This window comes from Malaclemys terrapin, chromosome 8 (assembly GCF_027887155.1).
Source record: "Malaclemys terrapin pileata isolate rMalTer1 chromosome 8, rMalTer1.hap1, whole genome shotgun sequence".
Taxonomy (NCBI): Eukaryota; Metazoa; Chordata; order Testudines; family Emydidae; genus Malaclemys; species Malaclemys terrapin.
This window is the reverse complement of record NC_071512.1, coordinates 107,734,658-107,757,499: the sequence shown is the minus strand read 5'-3', so window position 1 is coordinate 107,757,499 and position 22,842 is coordinate 107,734,658. Positions and strand designations below refer to the sequence as shown.

At 50.8% G+C, this 22,842-nt stretch overlaps 1 protein-coding gene, 1 long non-coding RNA gene and 7 other non-coding genes across 9 annotated transcripts; 7 read left to right on the top strand and 2 right to left on the bottom strand.

Annotated features, from left to right (window-relative positions):
• Positions 1-1,291: 1,291 nt before the first annotated feature.
• LOC128842608 (U1 spliceosomal RNA) lies at positions 1,292-1,455 on the bottom strand. The gene has a single exon (XR_008446039.1). It is a non-coding gene; the product is annotated as a U1 spliceosomal RNA (small nuclear RNA).
• A 3,798-nt stretch (positions 1,456-5,253) lies between these two features.
• LOC128842621 (U5 spliceosomal RNA) lies at positions 5,254-5,369 on the bottom strand. Its single transcript, XR_008446047.1, has one exon. It is a non-coding gene; the product is annotated as a U5 spliceosomal RNA (small nuclear RNA).
• A 5,408-nt stretch (positions 5,370-10,777) lies between these two features.
• RPS8 (ribosomal protein S8) lies at positions 10,778-16,648 on the top strand. The gene is made up of 6 exons (XM_054038380.1): positions 10,778-10,881; positions 11,472-11,578; positions 11,999-12,098; positions 13,669-13,844; positions 15,057-15,186; positions 16,485-16,648. Exons 1-6 carry the CDS (start codon positions 10,878-10,880, stop codon positions 16,592-16,594), a joined length of 627 nt encoding a protein of 208 aa, XP_053894355.1. The 5' UTR covers positions 10,778-10,877; the 3' UTR covers positions 16,595-16,648.
• LOC128842633 (small nucleolar RNA SNORD55/SNORD39) lies at positions 11,317-11,401 on the top strand. Its single transcript, XR_008446058.1, has one exon. It is a non-coding gene; the product is annotated as a small nucleolar RNA SNORD55/SNORD39 (small nucleolar RNA).
• Positions 11,811-11,916, top strand: LOC128842636 (small nucleolar RNA SNORD46). Its single transcript, XR_008446063.1, has one exon. It is a non-coding gene; the product is annotated as a small nucleolar RNA SNORD46 (small nucleolar RNA).
• Positions 14,148-14,220, top strand: LOC128842634 (small nucleolar RNA SNORD38). Its single transcript, XR_008446061.1, has one exon. It is a non-coding gene; the product is annotated as a small nucleolar RNA SNORD38 (small nucleolar RNA).
• Positions 16,176-16,246, top strand: LOC128842635 (small nucleolar RNA SNORD38). The gene has a single exon (XR_008446062.1). It is a non-coding gene; the product is annotated as a small nucleolar RNA SNORD38 (small nucleolar RNA).
• A 468-nt stretch (positions 16,649-17,116) lies between the features above and the next one.
• On the top strand, positions 17,117-22,837 carry LOC128841410 (uncharacterized). The gene is made up of 2 exons (XR_008445833.1): positions 17,117-17,377; positions 20,289-22,837. It is a non-coding gene; the product is annotated as an uncharacterized LOC128841410 (long non-coding RNA).
• Positions 17,609-17,740, top strand: LOC128842648 (small nucleolar RNA SNORA35). Its single transcript, XR_008446077.1, has one exon. It is a non-coding gene; the product is annotated as a small nucleolar RNA SNORA35 (small nucleolar RNA).
• Positions 22,838-22,842: the final 5 nt, after the last annotated feature.

The following is a 22,842-nucleotide window of genomic DNA, read 5'->3' as shown; positions in this document are numbered from 1 at the left end:
CACCCCCCTCACTGGAAAAGCACCAGGTTAAAGATGGATTCCAGTTCAGGTGACATGATCACATGTCACTGCAAGACTTCATTACTCACTTGCCAGCACACACATATACAGGAAGACTCACAGGAAAACACAGCCATCTGCAGACAATGGGAGTCATCAAGATTCCAAACCATCATTAATGGTCCACACTTTACACAATTACAATAGGCCCTCAGAGTTACATTTTATATTTCTAGTTTTAGATACAAGAGTGGTACATTTATACAAATCAGATGATCACACTCAGTAGATTATAAGCTTTGTAATGATACCTTACAAGAGACCTTTTGCATGAGGCATATCCCAGTTACTTACATTCACTTATTACCGTATTTTCTCTAAAACTATCTCAGTTACATTATATTGACTTATCAAGTTTTTATAAAACCATATAGACTGCACAACGTCACACCAGAACTGTTCAATTTATTCATAAATGGTCTGGGGAAAGGGGTAAATAGCGAGGTGGCAAAATGACAAAATTGCTCAAGATAGTTAAGTCCCAGGCAGACTGCGAAGAGCCACAAAGAGATCTCACAAAACTGGGTGACTGGGCAACAAAACGGCAGATGGACGTCGGTGCTGATAAATGCAAAGTAATGCACATTGGAAAACATAACCCCAACTATCCCTATAAATTGAACAGAATTGTGTGTTATGGGCTCTTGCTTTGAATTTTTCCACTGGAGTCATTTCGGGGAAATGACCCTCACTTAGAGTTCCCTAGTTGTGGTGTTTGTTGTGTGTCTGGGAGCTCGACAGAGTGAGATAGAAATCGCTGGGTGCAGGGGTCTGCGTGCCTCGCTTCTTGGCTCTCTATGAGCTAAGATCAAGCGAAAGAGGCAGAACAGCCAGGGGGCAAAAGAGAGCACTGGTCCAAGCCCCCCAAAGGCAGACGAGAGAGCGGGCCAGACGTAAAAGCCCATGGAAGAACAGGAAAGCAACAGAGCAGAAGAAAGCCAAGAGTGTTGTAAGCCGAAAGCCAAAGTTTGCGAGCTGAGCTTTGTTTTCCTCTCCTCTCTGTTGGACGCATCAGCAGGGCTACATCCAAGGCGCGCAAAGAAGACTAAAGCAGCTAGCTGTGCCCCTCGGAGCAAGCCTTCCTCCTGAAAACGAAGGACAATCAGAAAGTGATAGGGCTAAAGCCCCCCCTCCATGAACTAGGGACACAGCTTCAAGATGGGCCAAAAAAGAACAGGAAGACCACTAAACAATACTGCGAAAAATTTTATCTTCCTTTACAACCAATCGCCAGGGGAGAGCGCGAACGCAGTCCCCCACTACCACAAATTATGCAGTCGAGTTTCCCGCATTTGGGGAAATCGCAGGGGTCAGCACACCCGCAGTGCAATGGATGAGCCTCACCCTGGGAAAACCACCTTCGTGATCATGGTATCTCCCCTGCCAGGTAAGTATGAGTTCCGTACGCCCAGCCGCCGCCCGCCCTCGCTCGCCTCCTACTTTTAACCCGCGGTGCGGACCGCCGCGCCCCGACCGCCGGTCTCGCCCACACCGGCCCCCACTGCCGTGACCTGCCTCGACCTGTTCCGAGGGCCCTTCCTTCTCCACGCCGAGTCCCGTGTGCCAAATTCGGGCCCTGCTGGGCAGCCTGCCTCCGCTCCCACAATGCTATGCTCCCATCCATATCTGCATACGCGCTCACGCGGCTCCGCCCCTCCGGTCGGCCCCTCCCCCTGCGTGCCCAGGCCCGGCTCTCTCCCCTGGCCAGCCCCGGCTCGTCAGCGCTAAGAGCCCCGCAGCCAGCCCCAGCAGCGGTCCTTGCCGTAGTGCTGCCCCGGTCGCCCCTCCCCCCACCTGTGATGAGCCCGGTCTCCCCGGCGGCTGGGCCGCTGCGTCACGTGCTGCAGCCCAGCTCAGAAAAGGCGGGGCCCGACAAAGCTGTAACCTGAATGCAATAACACTGCAGTTTCTTGCATGTAGCCGGGTCCCGTCCCAGGAACCCAGGATTTCAGAGCGACAAGGTGGACCCCACCTTCTGCTGGGGCAAGAGATAAGCTTGCATTGTGCTTCTCTCTCTCCCCACCAGAAATACCAGGCTCCCAAAGTTTAGACGAGATGATTAAGGAGGGATACAATACAGCACTGGTTCTCAACCAGGTGTCTGCCCAAAGAAACCTGGCCTTGATCCACCTCCGACTAACTTCAGGGACTCACCAAGCCTGCTTGGCGGGAGGGTCGTCACAAATTGCAGAAGAGAGATCTCCCCCCTGCCATCAGCACGAGCAGGCAGCAGCTAGCCAAGGAAACATGCCATTGCTCTGTGCTGCCCTGGTATATTAGCATTTCAGGGAGCATAGCAAAATGGAAGGGAGAACGTTGGGGGGGGCAGGTGACCCCATGTGCCCCCCCCGCTTCCCCTCTGGTTGGGGATCTGCAGGGCTGTGTATTTAATTTTAAGTTTCAGAGTAACAGCCGTGTTAGTCTGTATCCACAAAAAGAAGAACAGGAGTACTTGTGGCACCTTAGAGACTAACAAATTTATTAGAGCATAAGCTTTCGTGGACTACAGCCCACTTCTCTAATAAATTTGTTAGTCTCTAAGGTGCCACAAGTACTCCTGTTCTTCTTTTTACTTATTATCAAACTGTCTGTACTCGGCTAGCTTGATTATCACTTCAAAAGTTTTTTTTCTCTTAATTAATTGGCCTCTCAGAGTTGGTAAGACAACTCCCACCTGTTTATGCTCTCTGTATGTGTGTATATATATCTCCTCAATATATGTTCCATTCTATATGCATCCGAAGAAGTGGGCTGTAGTCCACGAAAGCTTATGCTCTAATAAATTTGTTAGTCTCTAAGGTGCCACAAGTACTCCTGTTCTTCTTTTTATTTAATTTTAAGGGCTTCTGGTAAAATAAGGTTGAGAACCCCTATGATAGAGGCCTATAAAACCATGAATGATGTGGCTGAAGTGAAGAGCAAAGTGTTATTTACCCTCTCCCACAATACAGTAAAGGGGTGTGGGGGGGACCCACCTGACGAAATTAACGTGCAGTGTTGTGAGGGCAAAAAGTAGAAGTGGCTTCTACAGAGAATGAGATAAATTAATAGAGACTAGGTCTCTCCAGAGTTGTTAGTGATGCAATCTCATGCTTGAGGAAAGCCCTAAATCTATGACTACACAGAGACCAGGAGTGGAAGAGGAGGGTGGATCACTCCAAATTGACCTGTTCTGTATACTCCACTGGGCTAGGTGGACCATTGGTCTGACCCACTCCAGCCTTCTTACAGGATCTCATGGGGTTGAAAGAATTAATTATTCTTATGAATTATGAGCTCTGCTGCATAAAGTCATCTAGAATAACCAGCTCGGCCAGTATGAACACTCTTTTTGTACCATTAAATATTAACACCGAAAACATGGGGATAAGTTATTCAAATTCCTTCGTTTGGAAATGAGATCATGCATGAAAAAACATGAAATTTGAATACATACCTGAAAGTTATTTTCTACAGTATGCAAGGTGTCAGCACATCACTAGTACTAAAAACATATGAAACCAAACGGGAAGATGAATACAGAACACAAAATAACCCCCTGTTGGAAAAACATCTCATTTGAGCTCTAAACATATTGTAAACAGTATTTTTTGGTATTTCTCCAGAGAAGTTACATGTAAAGAACCAGTAGAGATGTCTGAGAAATGTAACCATTAAGACAACTTCAATGAATGAATCACCAACGCTCTGTTTTTTTTTTTCCCCACAAAATAAGCTCAGAGGGGCGGGGCTCCACGGGCAGCCCGCCAAGCCGCCCCCTTCTACAGCCTATTGCACTGGCCGGCTTAAAGCCCGGCTTTTACCCTCGGAACCAGGATCTCTGGGAGCAAACCCAGCCCAGGGACCAGAGATGCAGGGCACGATGCGCAGTGCATTATGGGTAGGCATCTGTAGGTCTGAGAGCGCAGGGGAGCCCGGGCCTCTGAGCAGCGCCTGCATTGGTTACCCGGGGCTGGGCTTCGCTCGCCTGCAGCCACCGCGCCCCTCATTAACCCACCAGCGGAGACCCGGGGTGGAGCTGGGGAGCACCGACCGACAATACGCGCCCGAGTGCAGTCCTCCCGCGTCAGAGGAAAGCCCTGTAGGGGTGCAGTCTGGTATTGCACCCAGCTGCTTCGTCTGTTCAAACACTTCATCTCAGGCTTCGCCCCCTACAGGCTTCAGCTTCCCGAGGCAAAAAGAGCCCCCTAAGAAAAAGCGACTTCATTCTAACTTCCCCATAAAAAAGTTAACACAGAACTCAGCCAATATTGATTATAGAAAATTATAATAAAAAAGATTTAGCATATGTTACATACATTTCATCCGTTTCAGTACTTAGCAGGGAACAATTTTATCAAAACAAAGCTGGAAAAAAACAGGAAGAAACTCAGATATTTATTTTTCTCAACAAAAAGCAAAAAAGCAACATATTTATGCTCTATGAAGAGAAACCGGGTAACAAAATAATGTGCCTCCAAAAACACCACCAGGGCTAAAGCACTCCGCTTTGAATTCAGGGTGACCCGAGTTAGTGGTGAGCTAATCAGGGAACTTTACATCAAAACAAGGAGCCTATCCGGTCCGGCTTCAAGCACAAAAATCTGCCACAAATAATCAAAAGGAAGTTAGGACCTAAAAAGGAACAGCAGCGGTTATTTGAACAGGACTGCTTCCGTTTTACATCTTTTCAGCTACAAATCGGAGTTACAAACCTAAAATGATGAATGAATTACCACAAATATAGAAAAACATGGGGGAAAATGCCACTAGTTGCAAGCGAATTCTTTGGTTTACATCATTTAGAACAACCATACACAGTACTACGGGTACTTTCTTTTCTATCATAAAATATTAACATAGAAAATCTGTAGATCAAGGTAGAGAGTGTGCGTAAAAAAACACGATTAGGGATTAATGTCCTGAATCCTTAATCTGAAAATTAAGGAACACAGGAAAGAAGAGACAACACTTGAAGAACTGCCAGAAAAAGCTTTATAAAAGAACACCTTACAGATGTCTGGACAAACACACAGAAACTAAAAAAAATTACGCTGTATCTAGCAGCAGAGGAAACAAAAACAACCTCTTAATTTCTTAAAAGTATCACTAAAACTGTTGACGCATTCACCTGGTATAACAATGTTAACTTAATCAACAGTCTACATCTCAAGTTCTTTCCAATAAATTATTCTGTTTTTCACAACAATGGGTAGCTTCACCGAAATGAAGCCTCAAAAAATTGGGTAGAAACTCATAAATGTTCCTCTCCACGGAAATCTTTAGTAAAAGGCGAAAGATTTATACGATCTGAAGAGAAACCAGAGTATACAGACTACGCTGCAGAGGCCGGGTGGGAGCAACAGCGTGTTCATCTCACCTCAGGGTGACTACACTCACTGCCCGCTAAAGCTCTCGCTTTTACAGGAAATGTAATTGAACCGGTTTACATCCCGAGTTGGAGCATCGGAACCGGGGACATTGGGAGCAAAACCAGCCCCTTGACCAGGGACTCGCTTCACTGCGCGCAAGGCACTGTGGGTATGCAAATGAGATTCTCCAGCCCATCCTCGCTCAGGGCTGCCGCTGCTCGTTCCCCAGCTGGGCGGAGACGGGGATGCGGCGGCGGGCTGGGGAAGCTGCTCTCCTGGGACAGTCTCGCTGACGCCCAGGCGCATAGAGGACGGAGCCCGGCCGAGAAGCCAGAGGGCAATTGGCCCACGGCTAAAACCCAGAGCAATCACACACGCCTTGCAAAGTAACAGGAGCCGGGATCTCGGACATGAGATTCTACCCCCCAGCCGGGTGCGACCCCGCGTTGTACCTGCTGCTTGGTCGGCCGCTGCTGCAAAGTAGCTCACCTCAGATCCTTGGGGTTCGCTGCGCTGCAGCTCACCTGATGCACGGGAACAGCTTCAAAGGGCGCTGCCTGCCTGTGCACTCAGCCTCGCTCGGCAGGTAACAAAAGGGATCAAGGGGCCTTCCAGTTTCTGGAGTGGGTGACAACACCTGGCCTTCTGCACTGACAAGACACTGACGCGAGACAAGGCGGGGAGGTAATTCTTGTGTTGGACCAACTTCTGGTGGGGAGAGAAGCAAAAGGCAAGCTGCACTCTTTCCCCAGCAGAAGGTGGGGGCCACCTTGTCTCTCTGATATCCTGGATTCCTGGGACTGGGACTGGACCTGGCTACAACTATACTGCATGCGAGAATCTGAAGTGTTACTTAAATCAGGTTACGAAGTGCCTGACCCCACCAGGGCTGGTGCTTTCTTTGCTGCTCAGCCGTTTGGTAACTAGCCTACAGCTAGAATTGTTGATGACAGTGCGTGTCTCCAGGCCTGGAGAGAATTTGAATGGGGTTGGAAGATCGCAGCGCCATTTCTCCCAATAAATACAGGACAATCAAAGATTCGGAGCTAATATGGAAACACTAAAGGCCAGATGCTTAATTCGTGATTTCTTTTGACATCAAAAGGATATGACATCAGCTCCATATAAACTGAGGCCAGGACATGCCTTTCAGAACATAGAATCATAGAATGTCAGGGTTGGAAGGGACGTCAGGAGGTATCTAGTCCAACCCCCTGCTCAAAGCAGGACCAATCCCCAACTAAATCATCCCAGCCAGGGCTTTGTCCAGCCTGGCCCTAAAACCTCTAAGGAAGGAGATTCCACCACCTCCCTAGGTAACCCATTCCAGTGCTTCACCTTCACCACCCTCCTAGTGAAAAAGTTTGTCCTAATATCCAACCTAAACCTCCCACACTGCAACTGGAGACCATTACTCCTTGTTCTGTCATCAGGTACCACTGAGAACAGTCTAGATCCATCCTCTTTGGAACCCCCTTTCAGGTAATTGAAAGCAGCTATCAAATCCCCCTTCGTTCTTCTCTTCTGCAGAGTAAACAATCCCAGTTCCCTCAGCCTATTTCACTCTATTCTACAACCCAGGTCACACAGACCTCTTTGCCACTATCATACGAGCCTCTCATGCGAAGTGCTAGATCAGAAAAGAGGGGGGGACTATAAAGAACATTTCACCTTCCATTTGTTTAAAAGCAACACAGAACCTGATGAAGCTGTGACTCTTCAGACAGAGTGCTGCCACATGCTCAGCCTTCACTTCCTGAGAAAGGGCCATATACAGCCTTGGAGACAGGGCCGACTTTAGGCTGATTCAGCCAATTTCCCTGAATCGGGCCCCGCGCCCTTGCCGCCGCCAGTACGGCGTGCTGGGGTGGCCGGCTTCCCCAGGGGGCTATTTAAAGGGCCCAGGGCTCCCGTTGCTTTTACCACCCCGGCCCTTTAAATAGCCGCTGGAGCCCCGCTGCTTCCCCAGGGCTCCCTCAGCTATTTAAAGGGCCAAGGCGGTAGAAGCAGGGGAGCCCCAGGCCCTTTAAATAGCCTCCAGAGCCCTGAGGTAGTGAGCGGCTGCGGCAGCTATTTAAAGGGCTGGGGCGGTAGAAGCAGGGGAGCTCCTGCCCTGCCCGCACCAGCCCCACACCCCCTGCCATGCCTGCAGCCAGCCCCTGCTGCACCCCTTGCCCGCACCAGCCCTGCACCCCCTGCCCGCAGCCAGCCCGTCTCCAGTCATCCCCGCAACCCCTGCCCTGCCCGCAGCCAGCCCGGCACCCCCTGCCCTGACCACAGCCAGCCCCTGCTGCACCCCCTGGCCGCACCAGCCCCACACCCCGCACTCCCTGCCCTGCCCGCAGCCAGCCCATCTCCAGCCAGCCCCGCACCCCCTGCCCGGACCAGCTCCACACCCCCCGCCCTGCCCGCAGCCAGCCCCACACCCCCTGCCCTGCCCGCAGCCAGCCCGTCTGCAGCCAGCCCCGCACCCCCTGCCCTGCCCGCAGCCAGACCCTACCTCCAGTCAGCCTCTGCCCTGCCTCCAGCCAGCAATGTACGTAATCTATAATTTTGTTTTTATGTATATAGTTATGGAAAGTAAATAATACATGGAAGAAATGACAGGGTTTTTTTTTAACGTGTTGTTTTTTTTTAAACACGGGAACAGACCCCCCTCTGGGGCCCCGCCGAAAATGTTTGAATTGGGACCTGCACTTCCTAAAGCCGGCCCTGCTTCGAGATTAGAACCTGTCCTGGCTGTTACTGCTGTTAGCGTCTGGGGCTGTCAACTGTCCCTGTGAGATTTTTGCTCGTGGAGGGAGTGTGGCAGGCTATTAGCAGGAGTGTCCCTGGGGTGTGTAAAGATATTCCCGAGTCGACTGTTCCTGGGGCACATCACAGGGTTGCTACCGAGGCCTGGAGGGCAATGTTTGTGCATGGGGCTGTTCTCGCTGCCAGGGGGGAGCCAGGCCTGGTCCAGGGGCTGTTCCCAAGGCTGAGATGGGGCTGGACAGTCCCTGCAGCAGTCTCTAGGGGAAGGGGCTCTTCTGGAGTCCGGGCTGTTCCCAGGGCCTAGGTGCGGGGGGATCTGTCCATGGGGCAGTTATCGGAGGGGGGTTGTTCCTGGGGCGCGGGGGGGCTGTCCAAGGGGCAGTTATTGGGGGGGGGTGTTCCCGGGGCGTGAGGGGGCTGTCCAAGGGGCAGTTATCAGAGGGGGAGTGTCCTGGGGTGCGCGGGGGGGTCTGTCCAAGGGGCAGTTATCGGAGGGGGGGTTGTTCCCAGGGCATGGGGGGTCTGTCCAAGGGGCAGTTATCGGAGGGGGGGGCTGTTTCCGGGGCGTGTGGGGGGGTCTGTCCAAGGGGCAGTTATCGGAGGGGGGGTTGTTCCCAGGGCATGGGGGGTCTGTCCAAGGGGCAGTTATCGGAGGGGGGGGCTGTTTCCGGGGCGCGCGGGGGGTCTGTCTATGGGGCAGTTATCGGAGGGGGGGCTGTTTCCGGGGCGTGCGGGGGGGTCTGTCCAAGGGGCAGTTATTGGGGGGGGCTGTTCCCGGGGCGCGCGGGGGGGGTCTGTCTATGGATCAGTCATTAGAGATGGGGGGGCTGTTCCTAGGGCGCGCGGGGGGGTCTGTCTATGGGGCAGTCATTGGAGATGGGGGGGCTGTTCCCGGGGCGCGCGGGGAGGTCTGTCCAAGGGGCAGTTATCGGAGGGGGGCTGTTCCCGGGGTGCGCGGGGGGGGTCTGTCCAAGGGGCAGTTATCGGAGGGGGGCTGTTCCCGGGGTGCGCAGGGGGGTCTGTCCAAGGGGCAGTTATCGGAGGGGGGGTTGTTCCCAGGGCATGGGGGGTCTGTCCAAGGGGCAGTTATCGGAGGGGGGCTGTTCCCGGGGTGCGCGGGGGGGTCTGTCCAAGGGGCAGTTATCGGAGGGGGGGTTGTTCCCAGGGCATGGGGGGTCTGTCCAAGGGGCAGTTATCGGAGGGGGGGGCTGTTTCCGGGGCGCGCGGGGGGTCTGTCTATGGGGCAGTTATCGGAGGGGGGGCTGTTTCCGGGGCGTGCGGGGGGGTCTGTCCAAGGGGCAGTTATTGGGGGGGGCTGTTCCCGGGGCGCGCGGGGGGGGTCTGTCTATGGATCAGTCATTAGAGATGGGGGGGCTGTTCCTAGGGCGCGCGGGGGGGTCTGTCTATGGGGCAGTCATTGGAGATGGGGGGGCTGTTCCCGGGGCGCGCGGGGAGGTCTGTCCAAGGGGCAGTTATCGGAGGGGGGCTGTTCCCGGGGTGCGCGGGGGGGGTCTGTCCAAGGGGCAGTTATCGGAGGGGGGCTGTTCCCGGGGTGCGCAGGGGGGTCTGTCCAAGGGGCAGTTATCGGAGGGGGGGTTGTTCCCAGGGCATGGGGGGTCTGTCCAAGGGGCAGTTATCGGAGGGGGGCTGTTCCCGGGGTGCGCGGGGGGGTCTGTCCAAGGGGCAGTTATCGGAGGGGGGGTTGTTCCCAGGGCATGGGGGGTCTGTCCAAGGGGCAGTTATCGGAGGGGGGGGCTGTTTCCGGGGTGCGCGGGGGGGCTGTCCAAGGGGCAGTTATTGGCGGGGGGCTGTTCCCGGGGCGCGCGGGGGGGTCTGTCCAAGGGGCAGTTATCGGAGGGGGGCTGTTCCCGGGGTGCGCGGGGAGGTCTGTCCAAGGGGCAGTTATCGGAGGGGGGCTGTTCCCGGGGTGCGCGGGGGGGGTCTGTCCAAGGGGCAGTTATCGGAGGGGGGCTGTTCCCGGGGTGCGCAGGGGGGTCTGTCCAAGGGGCAGTTATCGGAGGGGGGGTTGTTCCCAGGGCATGGGGGGTCTGTCCAAGGGGCAGTTATCGGAGGGGGGCTGTTCCCGGGGTGCGCGGGGGGGTCTGTCCAAGGGGCAGTTATCGGAGGGGGGGTTGTTCCCAGGGCATGGGGGGTCTGTCCAAGGGGCAGTTATCGGAGGGGGGGGCTGTTTCCGGGGTGCGCGGGGGGGCTGTCCAAGGGGCAGTTATTGGCGGGGGGCTGTTCCCGGGGCGCGCGGGGGGGTCTGTCCAAGGGGCAGTCATTGGAGATGGGGGGGCTGTTCCCGGGGCCCGGGACGGAGCCGTGCCCCGCACTGTGGGCAAGGGGCGGGTCTGGATCCGAGGGTCACGCCCTGGCCCGAGGCGACAGGGGCGCTCGGCGGGTCCATCCCCCGGGCCTGGGGGGGGGGGGGGGTCTGTGCCCAGGGAGCGCGACCCGCCCACCACGTGGGTCGTGCCCAGGGCCTAGGAGGGGGGCGGGGACTAACCGCTCCCAGCAACCCCCCCCCCACCCGGAACCTACGTAGTCCCCAGGCCAGCGCGTCAGCGTCACGTGCGCAGGTCGCCGGGGGATGTCGTCAGTCAGCGGCCCTCTCGGGCTCGGCGGCATGACGTCCCCGTCTCGCGAGAGCTCGGCCCCACAAACCGCCCCGTGAGCCTTTGCGGCCCCTCTTTGCAGCCGGCGCCGCTCGGGATGGGTGAGTGGGGCCGCGGCTCCGGGCCTGCCGCCATCCGCCGCCATCCGCCCGCAGGGCCGGCGGGGCGGGACCCGGCGCGGCGCGGGGGCGCTGCGGGGCTGGCGGGGTTCGCGCTGGCGGGCGGCCGCCGCTGCTGCGGGGCGGGAGGCGGGGGGAGGCCGGGGTCCAGCGCGGCGGGGGTGGGGGTGGGGCGGGCCCGCTGTCCCCTCCTGGGGGTGGGGTGGCTGCAGCCCCAGAGCTCCCCCCGCCCCCCCGGCTGGGGGGCCCTGCACGGGCCTGAGGCCTCAGCGCGGCCTGACTCGCCCTGCACCCAGGTGGGTGTGAGCGCGGGCTGGGGTGCGGGGCTCCTGATCGCAAAGGCCCCAGGCTGGGCTGGGACAGTTTCCTTTAGTGCCATGTGCTGGCTTTGCTGAACGCTTCGGGGGGGGGGGCTCTGGAGTATCCGTGATGAAGCTTCTCTAATTGCTGCATTAGTCCGAATGCACCATGTGGAAATCAACCTTGGAGAGCTGAGTACTCCGAGCCTTGCTGTCGTACAATCGGGTGGGCTCGTCTGCCTCTCTGACCTGCTGCTTTTTGGGTTAACCCAGGTATCTCTAGGGACAACTGGCACAAGCGTCGCAAGACTGGGGGCAAAAGGAAGCCCTACCACAAGAAGAGGAAGTATGAATTGGGGCGACCTCCTGCCAACACCAAGGTGGGGGATTTGGCCGTTGGGGATAACGGGATGTTGCTGCCCTGGCCAGCTTAGAAAACACTGTGTGTGTTTCTGGCTTCATGCCGCAGTGATAAGGGCTTGTGAAAATGCCCTGCTTTATCAATCAGTACTCTTAATTTCTGCCTGTGCTCCTCTGAGCAGTGGCACTTCCCCCCCCTGCCTGTGGGATTTCAGCATTATGTTAGTTCAGAGTGTTACTGGGTTAGACGGCAATTGGAGTGATGAGAACTTCGCCTTAGGTGGGTACTATGGACCGTTTCGGTCGCCATTACTGCACCTGCCAATGCTAGGATCTGTCATAGTTACACTGACCATATTGCCTTTCAACCTGAAACTCACCGTCTGCTCTCCCCTGAGGATGTTGTTTTGTTAGCAGCTCTGGTTTTGTTGTTGTTACAGATTGGCCCACGCCGAATTCACACAGTGAGGGTTCGTGGTGGTAACAAGAAATATCGTGCTCTGCGCTTGGATGTTGGCAACTTCTCTTGGGGCTCTGAATGTAAGTAGAAAGATGAGAATGTGGGCCTTTTGCATCTGGAAAGCGACCGTGTCTTTTTCTCGCTGTGTCAGCTGTCCGTGCTCCTGCTGGACTGGAGGAATGATACAAGCAAACAGCTTGGATGCTGATCTTCAGCAATGTAGTTGTCTGTACAGTGTTTGGTTCTGGAGCAGTGTGAATAATGATGATAACTTTGACCTTAGGTGGGCTTATTAGAAGTCTTGGAGGCTTCTGTAAAGCTCACAGTGATAGGAATGTCATAGTTACACTGAGTGCATTGCTCACAGAAGATCTTATCTCAGGAGGGGGAGCAGCTCTCATGGAGTTTTCACATTAAAAACAAATGATGATGATTGTCAAATCATTGGTGTAGATTTACAACTTTCAGCAGAATGTGCTCCCTGTCCCCAAGTGTTTGTTATCTAAATAAAGCAAGATAAAACAATAAAGGAGAGCATGAGGGTCCTTGACAAGAACAGTTTGCTGGAACAGGTGGATTGGAAGGCGAATACCCTGCAACAGGGTTGGAGGGTGGGGAAGAGGTTTTAAAAAGGAGTCAGGCATTAAGGTGAGAGGAGGGGGATCTGTAACCCTTCTACTGCAGTCCTCAATACTCCTGGAGGCAGAGTGTCTTTTGCTTGTGCCATGCTGAGACCAGTGGACTCCAATCTTGGCTGTCTTTTTGGATGCTTCTGTAATACAAATAATAAATAGTAAATCTGGTGCAGGTTAATGATGACTGAAAGGTGGCTTGTCTGACATGAGGTAGAGGAGAAATGGTCTCTCCTAGTGGAGAAGTATCCGTACTGTGAAAATCACCATCCCTTGTTAGCAATCTCAGCAGGGAGGCCAAACATTGAATGGGCCATGAAGACTGAGCCTTCCCCCTAACCAACAGGCATGAGCCAGCACTGCTGAGCAGTGTGGGGAAAGCCAGCATTGCTGCTGTGCTTGTCCTGTGGACAAATTAAAGACTTGAGTCCCCAGGGAAGGCAACTGCTAACCTTACTAAAGCAAAACGACTACCATAAAGTGGTGTTTTACCCCACTGTGGAGTGATCTGTGGTCTCTAGAGGCCTGTGGAGGGTGGGAAACCCAGCTTGATCCTGCAAACAGTGTGTAGTGCTTGCTGCAGGGGGAGTCCCATTCACTTCCATGGGGTTGATTGGGAAAGTTTCACCAGATTGGGCCTTGACTCTCTGCATTTGCCTTTATTACCGCACAAGTTGCGTAAACTTTCAGATGAGAAGTTTGATTTCCACAGATGAGACCAGGGGAGGAGGAGGATAAACTCCAGCATGGCCCTGTGCATCTCGTGTTTTATTTAGAGCGTGTGTAGCCCTCCATTTGCAGGTCTCTTTCCTGAGCCCATATAGGCTGCACTGGGAGAGGGAAGGATACTGAAAGGACTCACCAAGTAGTTGGAGGATAAACTTCTGAAGAGCTGTGGCTTCCAGTGTGGGTTGAGCACTGAAGATGCTGTGTTGTCCGCTTTGCGTGTTTATGATGCATCCATTGTAAAAGCTTGTCTGGCTTGCGTGGGGTTTAATTAGTTCCCTTGTTTTCCAAGGCTGCACCCGCAAGACCAGAATCATTGATGTGGTCTACAATGCTTCCAACAATGAGCTGGTGCGGACAAAGACCCTGGTGAAGAACTGCATCGTTCTCATTGACAGTACCCCGTACCGACAGTGGTATGAAGCCCACTATGCCTTGCCCCTCGGACGCAAGAAGGGCGCTAAACTGGTATGTACTGGGCTGGGCAATCTGTTCTTGATGCCATGAATCATGCCAGTCTGCCTGCTGGGCAGGGATTGCAGAGTCTGCACTGCTGTCCATTCTGCCTCTTAGCAATTTTAAACAAAGTATCTCAGAATTGCATTCCGGACCAATTCTAGCCATTTGAGATGTTCTCATTTGGAGTCACATGGCCGTTCCAAAGGGAATGCTGGTTCCTTAAAACCGTTGCTCCACAGAGCCACCCCCATGGCTTTTGCACCTGGCAGTGTTAGATTAGTGGAGGGATCTGCCCCTGAGCGCTTCCTTGGTCTTCTGATGATGATAACTTTGTCCAGTTCTGCTACTGAATGGAGAGCGATGACAACCTGTGACGCTGAAGAAGACTTTGCAGGGGGAGGTTGGGCCCTCACTGTAGGGAGAAAGCTTCTGCTTCTAGAACAGATTCCTGCATGTTAGTCCGTTACATAGGAATTTGGGTCCTGCCTGCAATGGTTTTTTTTGGGGCGGGGCGTAGTTTGGACTGTTCAGTTTGTTGGATAGTGGGTGAAGGTTGTTCTCATTGTCTGATTGTTTGGAGACACATTCAGATCATTACTCCAGACTGTGTGGTTGGGGGAAGGGAGATTAAGTTGATTTTTGGGGAGGAGGGTAGTTCAGACTTCCAAGAGGACAAACTGTAGAAAGAGTTTGTAGTGCATATCCCTTCCAGAGCCTGATCCCTGGCCCTGTGAACTAACCGCAAAGGCTGGTTGGAGTTATATCTGCATTCATGTCTCGTAGCTAAGGATTTTGGCTAGCAGAGGTTGCCTATTCTATGTGAGTGGACAATGACTAATAGCAGTCATTGCTGGAAGATGGGGGACAATTGCTTTCCCTCATTCACTGTTAGTCGCCACCTCTCCTACCCTGTGTTCTCCATACGTGATCAGGCATGTTTTGGGCTAGGACTGTAACCAGGGTTATTGCACTGTAGTGTTCACCAAAATGGTACTGGAAATACAAAGGGTTTATGTCTGACATGACAATTGAGTCCTATGCTCTAACATCATGCCTGTTCCTGCATAAACCATTTCTGCTCCTTTCCAGACTTGGAAGGAACATAGAGATGATGCCATGGACCAGAAAAGGGGAATGCAGTGGGAGGCTTCCAACAAAAAGGTGGACAGCTATACAGTTAAACGCAGCCTGTTCTCAGTCCTTTCTCTGGCTTTGTTTCAGACTCCTGAAGAGGAGGAAATCTTAAACAAAAAGCGTTCAAAGAAGATCCAGAAGAAATATGACGAGCGGAAGAAGAACGCCAAGATCAGCAGCCTCCTGGAGGAGCAGTTCCAGCAGGGAAAGCTGCTTGGTGAGTCCCCAGGGGAGGGAGAACTCAGTGGGCGATACAGGCACAAAGAGAAGGTGCCAGAGCAGAAGCGATTCTTATTCGTGTTTCTGAAATCCTGTCTGGATTAGCCAGCCTGATACAGCCATGCAGAGGTGCAGGTTGAAAGTGATGGGGGAGTTCATCTGTTGTAAGGCTTGGCAGGACTCGATTTTTATCATTTTGACAGTTATCTGTGTTTGTTTTTAAGTATTTATTTTGATCTATTTTAAATTTTTCACTGTTGCAGGCAATTATGGGGGTGTTAGCCAGTAGTAATTATTTAATGACCGTAGATGTTGAGATTCATTAAAACACAAATTATGAGCATCACATGTCAAAATCTGCCAAGTAAATATCTTTAAATCAAACTGTTAAGTTCTAAAATAGGGTTAGCTGGAAATGTTTGTTTCATCAGCTTGTGCTTGTATGGTGAAATGGACATCTACCCATATTAACAAAAAAAACAACAACCCTGAATCCTTCCACGCCTAGTTGTAAAATGTTTTTACTGGATATTAGCCACAGCTTTCCTTTCATGTGTCTGGATTCTGGAGGGTCCAGCAGTTTTGGCCCTGGTGGAAAGGAAAAATTTCCCACTCACAGCTGGCATGTTTGTTCAGCTCCTGGAATTGCTCAGCCCTGGCTAGTGGTCGTGCTCTATAGGCCAGTGTTGTGAAAAGCCTACAGCCAGGTCTGTACTACAGACCGGTATTGTTCTAACTACGTCGCTCAGGGGTGTGACAAATCCACTCTCCTGAACAACGTAGTTATACCAACCTAACCCCTGGGGTAGACAGTGCCAAGTCAGTGGGAGAAGCTCTCCTTTGGCTTAGTAGTGTCTTCAGTACTGTGCTGAAGACAAGCCCGAAGGCTGCTTGTGCATCCCCTGCAGTGAGCAGGTTTCTTAGGTGAAAGGCGTTACTTGTTAAGCCCATCTGCTGTTGTGCATGGGTGGCCTGGTATTCTGAAGTCTTCTGGTGATGAGAACACTGTCCAGTTCTGCTACTGAATTTAAATGATGACCATTGGAAATCTGAAGAGGACTTCACTAGTGCATATCTTCCCCTCACACTTGCATAGCCCCACAGTTGTGCCTGAGTGGGATCCTTTCAGGGAGATCCTCACTAACATACTGATTTATTTGAAGAGGCCAAGATAGATTGACCATAGAGGGCAAGAAAGAGTCCAGTTTGTTTGGATGGACACTGTGATGTGAGAGTCCGTAGCAGTGTAGCACCCATTTCTTTTTTCCTGACCTAATGGCTGACTTCTCATTGCAGCTTGCATCGCCTCCAGACCTGGACAGTGTGGCCGAGCAGACGGCTATATTCTGGAAGGCAAGGAACTAGAATTCTACCTGAGGAAGATCAAGGCCAGGAAAGGCAAATGAATGTACGATACACAACTAAAAGATCGAATAAAATCCCCGAGTCTTGTTATAAAAGGGTAGTGTGCTTATTTGTGTGTGGAGTAAGGCAGGGCTTGGGAAGCTCCTTTCTCCTGCAGAGACTTGAAAGCAAAGAGGCTATAATCAGGACTGGCTGCTCGCTCCATGCTTTCAGCCCTAGGAAAGCGCTGAACCTGCACGCCCCAGTGCTAAGATAGGACCTAGCAGGAAATGCGTAGGAGTGACTTAATGGGGCAAACACAAGTGTGGAGAAAGGGGGGTTGTTAGTGGCTTGGTTTGTGCAGCAGCTTGTAGTCTGCACCATTGATGTGTGCCATTGGTGCAGTTCTAGATCTAGAACTTCCATTGCCGATGTAAAGGGGTGTTTGCTGTAAATGGGGATTCCTAGACTGGAGGAGACCCGTGGTCTATCTAGTCTGTTCTGTCTCCTGTACTTGATTCATTACAGGAGATGTTAATAACCTGTAGCTGCTAACCCAATACGGCACCAATAGGGTCTTTTTACTGGGTGCTGGGAAAATCTCGATTTGGAAACATTGCCCATTTTGGACACTGGTTCCGATCTGTACATTGATTTACATTTTGTACAGGGAGCTTTGACTAATAGGGTTTACTTAAGAGAGACCGGTTGACTTGTTTTCCTTTCAGACGTCCGTTTGTGGAACAGCGTAGACACTGCAACATGAGAACTGATAGCCAGGCTATCTTTTTTTCCTCTACCCCCATCACTGTGTTATCTGGACACTGTAACTTCTATTGTAGCAGGTACTGTGTGCTATTAACTCACAAATGTAACTTTTAAAATCTTACTACGCTATTTCAGTCAATATTCTGCAGCTGAGTGCTCTGGAGTGCTCCTCCAAACGCCACACACCCAGTACTTATTTTGAACTAGTTGGACATTTAACCCACATTTACGGTTTCCTGCTTGATTGAGAAGTTACTCTACAATTTCAGTTGTTTCTGTTTCAAGTTAGCCATTGGTTAGAACTGGTGCTGCACTGCCGAGTGGCTGGTTGGTCTTCTCCTTGACCTCCTGAGTCTCATTGCAGTGCAAGATGAACTCCCTTCTAGCAGAAGGGCCAGGCTATTTCAGTGGTCTGTCTCTTTCGATGGTTGGGTACAAACTTCCCTTTCTCTTCACCTACCATCCAGTGGAGAGGAGGTTGCTGTCGATTGTGCCTCTGAGGTGCCAGACCCTGAACATGGGTGAACAAAATTATTTTCCAACGTACAAATGGCTGTACTGGGTCAGGCCAATGGTCCATCTAGCCCAGTAGCCTGTCTTCTGACAGTGGCTGATGCCAGATGATTCAGAGGGAATGAACAGAACAGGGCAATTTCAAGTGACCATCCCCCTGTCATCCAATCCCATTTCAGGCAGTTGGAGGCTTAGGGATACCTGGAAACTTAGGGACACCCAGAGCATGGGGTGGCATCCCTGACTTCATGGCTAGTAGCCATTGAGGGACCTATCTGTGACCTTACCTAATTCTTTTTTAAATCTGGTTATACTTTTAGCCTTCACAACATCCCCAGGCAATGACTTCCACAAGCTTGACTGTGTTGTGTGAAGAAGTACTTCTTTATGTGTGTGCTGCCTATTCATTTCATTGGTGACCCTTGGTTCTTATGTTATGTGAAGGGGTAAATAACACATGGCGTAGAGAAAGTGATTTTATAGACCTCTATCGTATCCTTCCTTAGCTGTCTCTTTTCTAAACTTAACAGGTCCAGCCTTTAATCTCTCCTTGTATGGAAACTGTTCCTACCCCAGGCACTTGCGTTGCCCTTCTCTACCTGTTTCAGTTCTAATATAGCTTTTCGGATATCGGTTATCAGAACTGCACAAAGTATCCAAGGCTTGGGCGTACCATGGATTTATATAATGGGATTACAATATTTTCCTTTCCTAGTGGTTCCTAACATAGTTAGCTTTTTTCACTGCCGCTGCACATTGAGTGGATGTTTTCAGAGACCTATACAATATGACTTGTCGATATCCACACATGATCTCTTTCTTGAGTGGAAATAGCTAATTTAGGCCACATCGTTTTGATGTATACTTGGGATATTTTCCAATGTGCATTACTTTGCACTTACCACATTGAATTCCATCTGTCATTTTGTTATCTAGTCTCTGAGTTTAGTGAGACTGCTTTGTAATTCTTTGCAGTCAGCTTTCGACGTAACCGTCTTGAGTAATTTTGTATTGTCTGCAAATTTTGCCACCTCGGAGTTCACCCCCTTTTCCAGATCACTTGTCAGTATGTTGGACAGCACTGGTCCCAGTACAGATCCTCGGGGGACCCCGGTGTCACTTCTCCATTGTGAAAAGATGCACCCCTGCCTATTGGTTTTCATTCCCTAATAGGGTCATTTCAGCTGAAGGAAAAAACAATGAGTCACAAGATTCCCATCTGCATCAAACTAAACAAGTCTTCTGCTTGAGCGTGTATGTCTAAGTCTCCTGTAGATTATCAGGTTGGAAATGCAACTCAGCCTTTGAATCTAAGAAAGGTGCAGACTTCTTTGATGCATAACTAGAATTCACCCAACGAGTGTTTTGTTCTATGCAAGTCCGTTCCTTTCTTCTTATTTCTTGGGTTTGCTCTTGTGTCCTAGCAAGGTGACCACCACCTTCTTGGTGGTGAGCTATTCCATCCACTAGGGGGCAGTGGAGAAGGCGCACAACTGGTGTCAAATGTCTGGGCTGCATAAAGCTTTTATTTAGCCCATGTGCCAGATTTCACAGCCCCCGTGGCTAAAGAGAAGCTACTAAACCAGTGTAGCCTGTTTGTAGTGTTTTCCTGCTTGCAGACAACCTGAAATAGCTCTAAGATGGGCTCTGGCTTTATTCCTCTCAAGGAGGTATTCTGCCTTTATGCTTCAGTGTGATACTGGACATCGCAGATCTTCATATAATTCCCCCGTGTTAGTTGTGCAGCTAGTTACAGTAACGTCTGTACACAGAGGGAATAACTGCATGTGAAAATCGCCGTATAAACAGTTGCTGGTGTCACTTTCCTATTTTTTACCTATCAAGTATAACAACGCTCTTGGTCTTTGTACAAACCTCTGTTAGCACTGGGAGCACTCCATAGCAGGGAGCACTTGCATCCTTAATGTTTGCTAAACCCTGAAGGTCACAATTGCAAATGTAGCTCGGCCATCCACAAAATGAGAAGTAATACTGTTAACCAGGAGGGAGCAGACAGTCACGAGCGTGGCTGAGCTGTTCTAACAGAGGATGTACAGAGAGCTTGTAGAGGGAACTGCTGGCAGTGAGAAGAGTGTCCTCAAATCCAGTCTGAAATAGTGGCAGAGAAGAGTTAAGTAACCACTTGAATACACTCAAGAAATTAGGGCTTGTCTACATGGGGAAATAACCTAGAAAAGCTATTGCCCTTTAAATTCACACCCCAGCTTGTTTTTCAGTAGCTTCCCTGTGTGGACAAGCCCTTGGTTACATTTATTTTCCCTTTCAAATGTTGAATAGTTTCAAAAGCAGAGAACTCCTAATTCCCTCTACACAGATTTTTCTTGGCAATAGGTGCAAATGTATACACTGGGCTTAAACCGCCTATATTTTTAAACCAAAAACATTTGCGTATGTGCTTAAAACATTGCTTTTCAATGCAGTATAAAATGGTGATTATACAACTTATTTCTCTAGAGACCTTTTAGGTGCACAAGAACCAAATCCTGTCGTGTGGAAGGAAAAAGGATTCTGACTTTAGAGCATGTGCAAAAGAAGTGGCTGTGTCTCATGTAACCCCCAGCCAGTGTCCTCCATGCCCAGCCCACCACTGTCTGCTATGTGAGAGAATAAGAGGTGCAGCTGGTTTTGGTGTGTCTAAACTCTAGTACTACAGCATGTTCGGCCATGTTTCCCTTAGCTGCAGCTGTCTGAGACGTGGCAGGCAATGGAGGATCAAATTTACCGTTGAGGTAACTGGGTACCTTTCCTGTGAAGTTAGTGGGACTTGTGCCTGCCTACAGCAGACCTGAACTTGGCCTGGAGGTTTGCCATACAGTTTACACAAGCACTCTTCACCATATTGCATGAATCACCTTTCTCTTCTCACGCCCCCCCCCCCACCACCACCAAAGAAATGCCAGAGGTGGGCTTAAGATAATAAAAGGCATCCTGGAAAAATGTCATAGCCAGTACCCCATCTCTTTTCTATGCAAGTGCAAATGGGTCAGAACATTCATGGGATATTCCCTGTTGTACAGATGGGGAAACTGAGGCAAATATTTGTTTATGATCACACAGCAATTCAGTAGTGAAGTAGGAAATAGAAACCAGGTCTCTTGCTGAGTGGGATTATGCCTAATCCATCTGGCCACAATACCCCCCTAGCAATTCACTTCATCCTCTGCTTATTTCCCTGTCTGAAAAATGCTGGAGAGAACTCCCCTCAGAGACAGCCCCTTTGATTGTTGGCCATACTTCCAGAATGCAGAGACTGCGGGGAAGAAGTGGCTCTGGAAAAGGTTTGACAGTTGTGGATAGTCCGCTGAGCCTGAGCGCCCAGTGTGATGCTGTGGCCAAAAGAGCTAATGTGATCCTGAGATGTATAAACAGGAATCTTGAATAGGAGCAGAGAGGTCAGTTATTTTCTCTCTGTATCTGGCCCTGGTGCGATCGCTGCTGGAATGCTGTGTCCACTTCAGGTGCCCACAATTCAAGAATGATGCTGATAAATTGGAGCGGGTTCAGAGAAGAGCCATGAGAATGTTTAAAGTGTTAGAAAACCTGCCTTGTAGCGATAGACTCAAAGAGCTCAATCGATTTAGCTTAACAGAGAAAGTTAAGCAGTGACTTGATTACAACCTATCTCCATGGGGAACAAATATGAATGGGCTTTTCAGTCTAGCAGAGAAAGGTCTATCATGGTCCAACGGCTGGAAGTTGAAGCCAGACACTGTCAGACTGGAGATAAGGTGAGAGTAATAAACCATTGGAAAAATTTACCAAGGCTTTACCCAAGCCCATCACCCAGGTCTGAAGCCCTTGAGCTTTGGCTTCAGCGCTGGGTCCCAGCAAGGCTAATGCCAGACCTGGTGACCCCATTACAATGGGGTTTCAACTTGGGGGTCCTGACCCACAGTTTGAGAACCACCGTGCTAGAGGATCATGATGGTCCCTTCTGGCCTTGCAATCTCTGAATTAATGTGAAGTTGGCACTTGATTAACTGGTCTCTTCATGTCCTGAGATGGGAGGGTATACAGGAGAGAGAATCCACCTCAGATCCAACATGTGTAGTACAAGCTCCCAAAGAGGCTTGGGAATTTGGAATGGGACCAGGCTGGTGTGGCTAAAGCAGCAGCAGCCTCTAGGGGGCACACTATGCAGTTCCCAAAAGTCACACAATGTGTGTGCCCTGTTGCAAACTGTAGGGGATGCTAGTTGATTAATAACGGAGCCTTGAAGGAGCCCTATACATTTACATACAGCCTGGGAAAAGAGACAGCTGCCCTGAAATGCTCCATGCTAGGAACCAAATGGAAATATTTTACCTTGTTACTTTTAAATGTTTGTAGTTTTTAAACAAAGGGACCAGTTTTCTTCAAACGTGGCTTGTTTTTTGTAGATTTAATGGAGACTTTACAAAATCCCCTTTGGAGATTATGCCCTATCACCTGTGTAGCGAAGTGTGGTTCTGGGGGTGGGTATTCCATACTGCATGCTAGAAAAATAGCTCATTTTAAGCTGGAGGGTGGGGGAGGGAGATTTTCAGCCTGAACTTTGCATTTCAAACGTTGAAGGCTTGATTTCTCATCCGTGATCACTGTGTTATTTTCATGGAACTTGTTCTGATCACTACGTCATCCCCTTACAAAAACACCAAATCGCTTAAACCAGGTTGGAAAGTTTTTTTTGTGTTTTTAAATATCATGTAAGCTGATCTGTGGGCTGGAATAGTTTGGTTTCATTCTGGGTGTGAGGCTAGTGGGTGGGTGCAGGTGCTCATGCTAGATAGTGGTCCCTTCTGACCTTACCCTCTCGGACCGAACAGCTGCCTAGGCAGGTGTGAGGGAGGCGCAACTCAGTAAAACAACGGCTCCAGCTGAAAGTCTGAATGATTCAGAAGAGAATCCCTCTTGCCTGTCTTATTTTAGCCCCACTGCTCCCCGTGTGCCATGCACGCTTGGTGTCCCTGCATTTGTATTGTTGAAAACGACTGACATCCGCAATAAAGGAGCACACAGCTGAGGCTAG

Excerpts from the sequence above, each read along its gene's own strand:
- RPS8 (XM_054038380.1), top strand. Across the intron at positions 11,579-11,998 it reads GACCTCCTGCCAACACCAAG|ATTGGCCCACGCCGAATTCA; the intron begins GTGGGGGATTTG and ends TTGTTGTTACAG. Across the intron at positions 13,845-15,056 it reads GCAAGAAGGGCGCTAAACTG|ACTCCTGAAGAGGAGGAAAT; the intron begins GTATGTACTGGG and ends GCTTTGTTTCAG.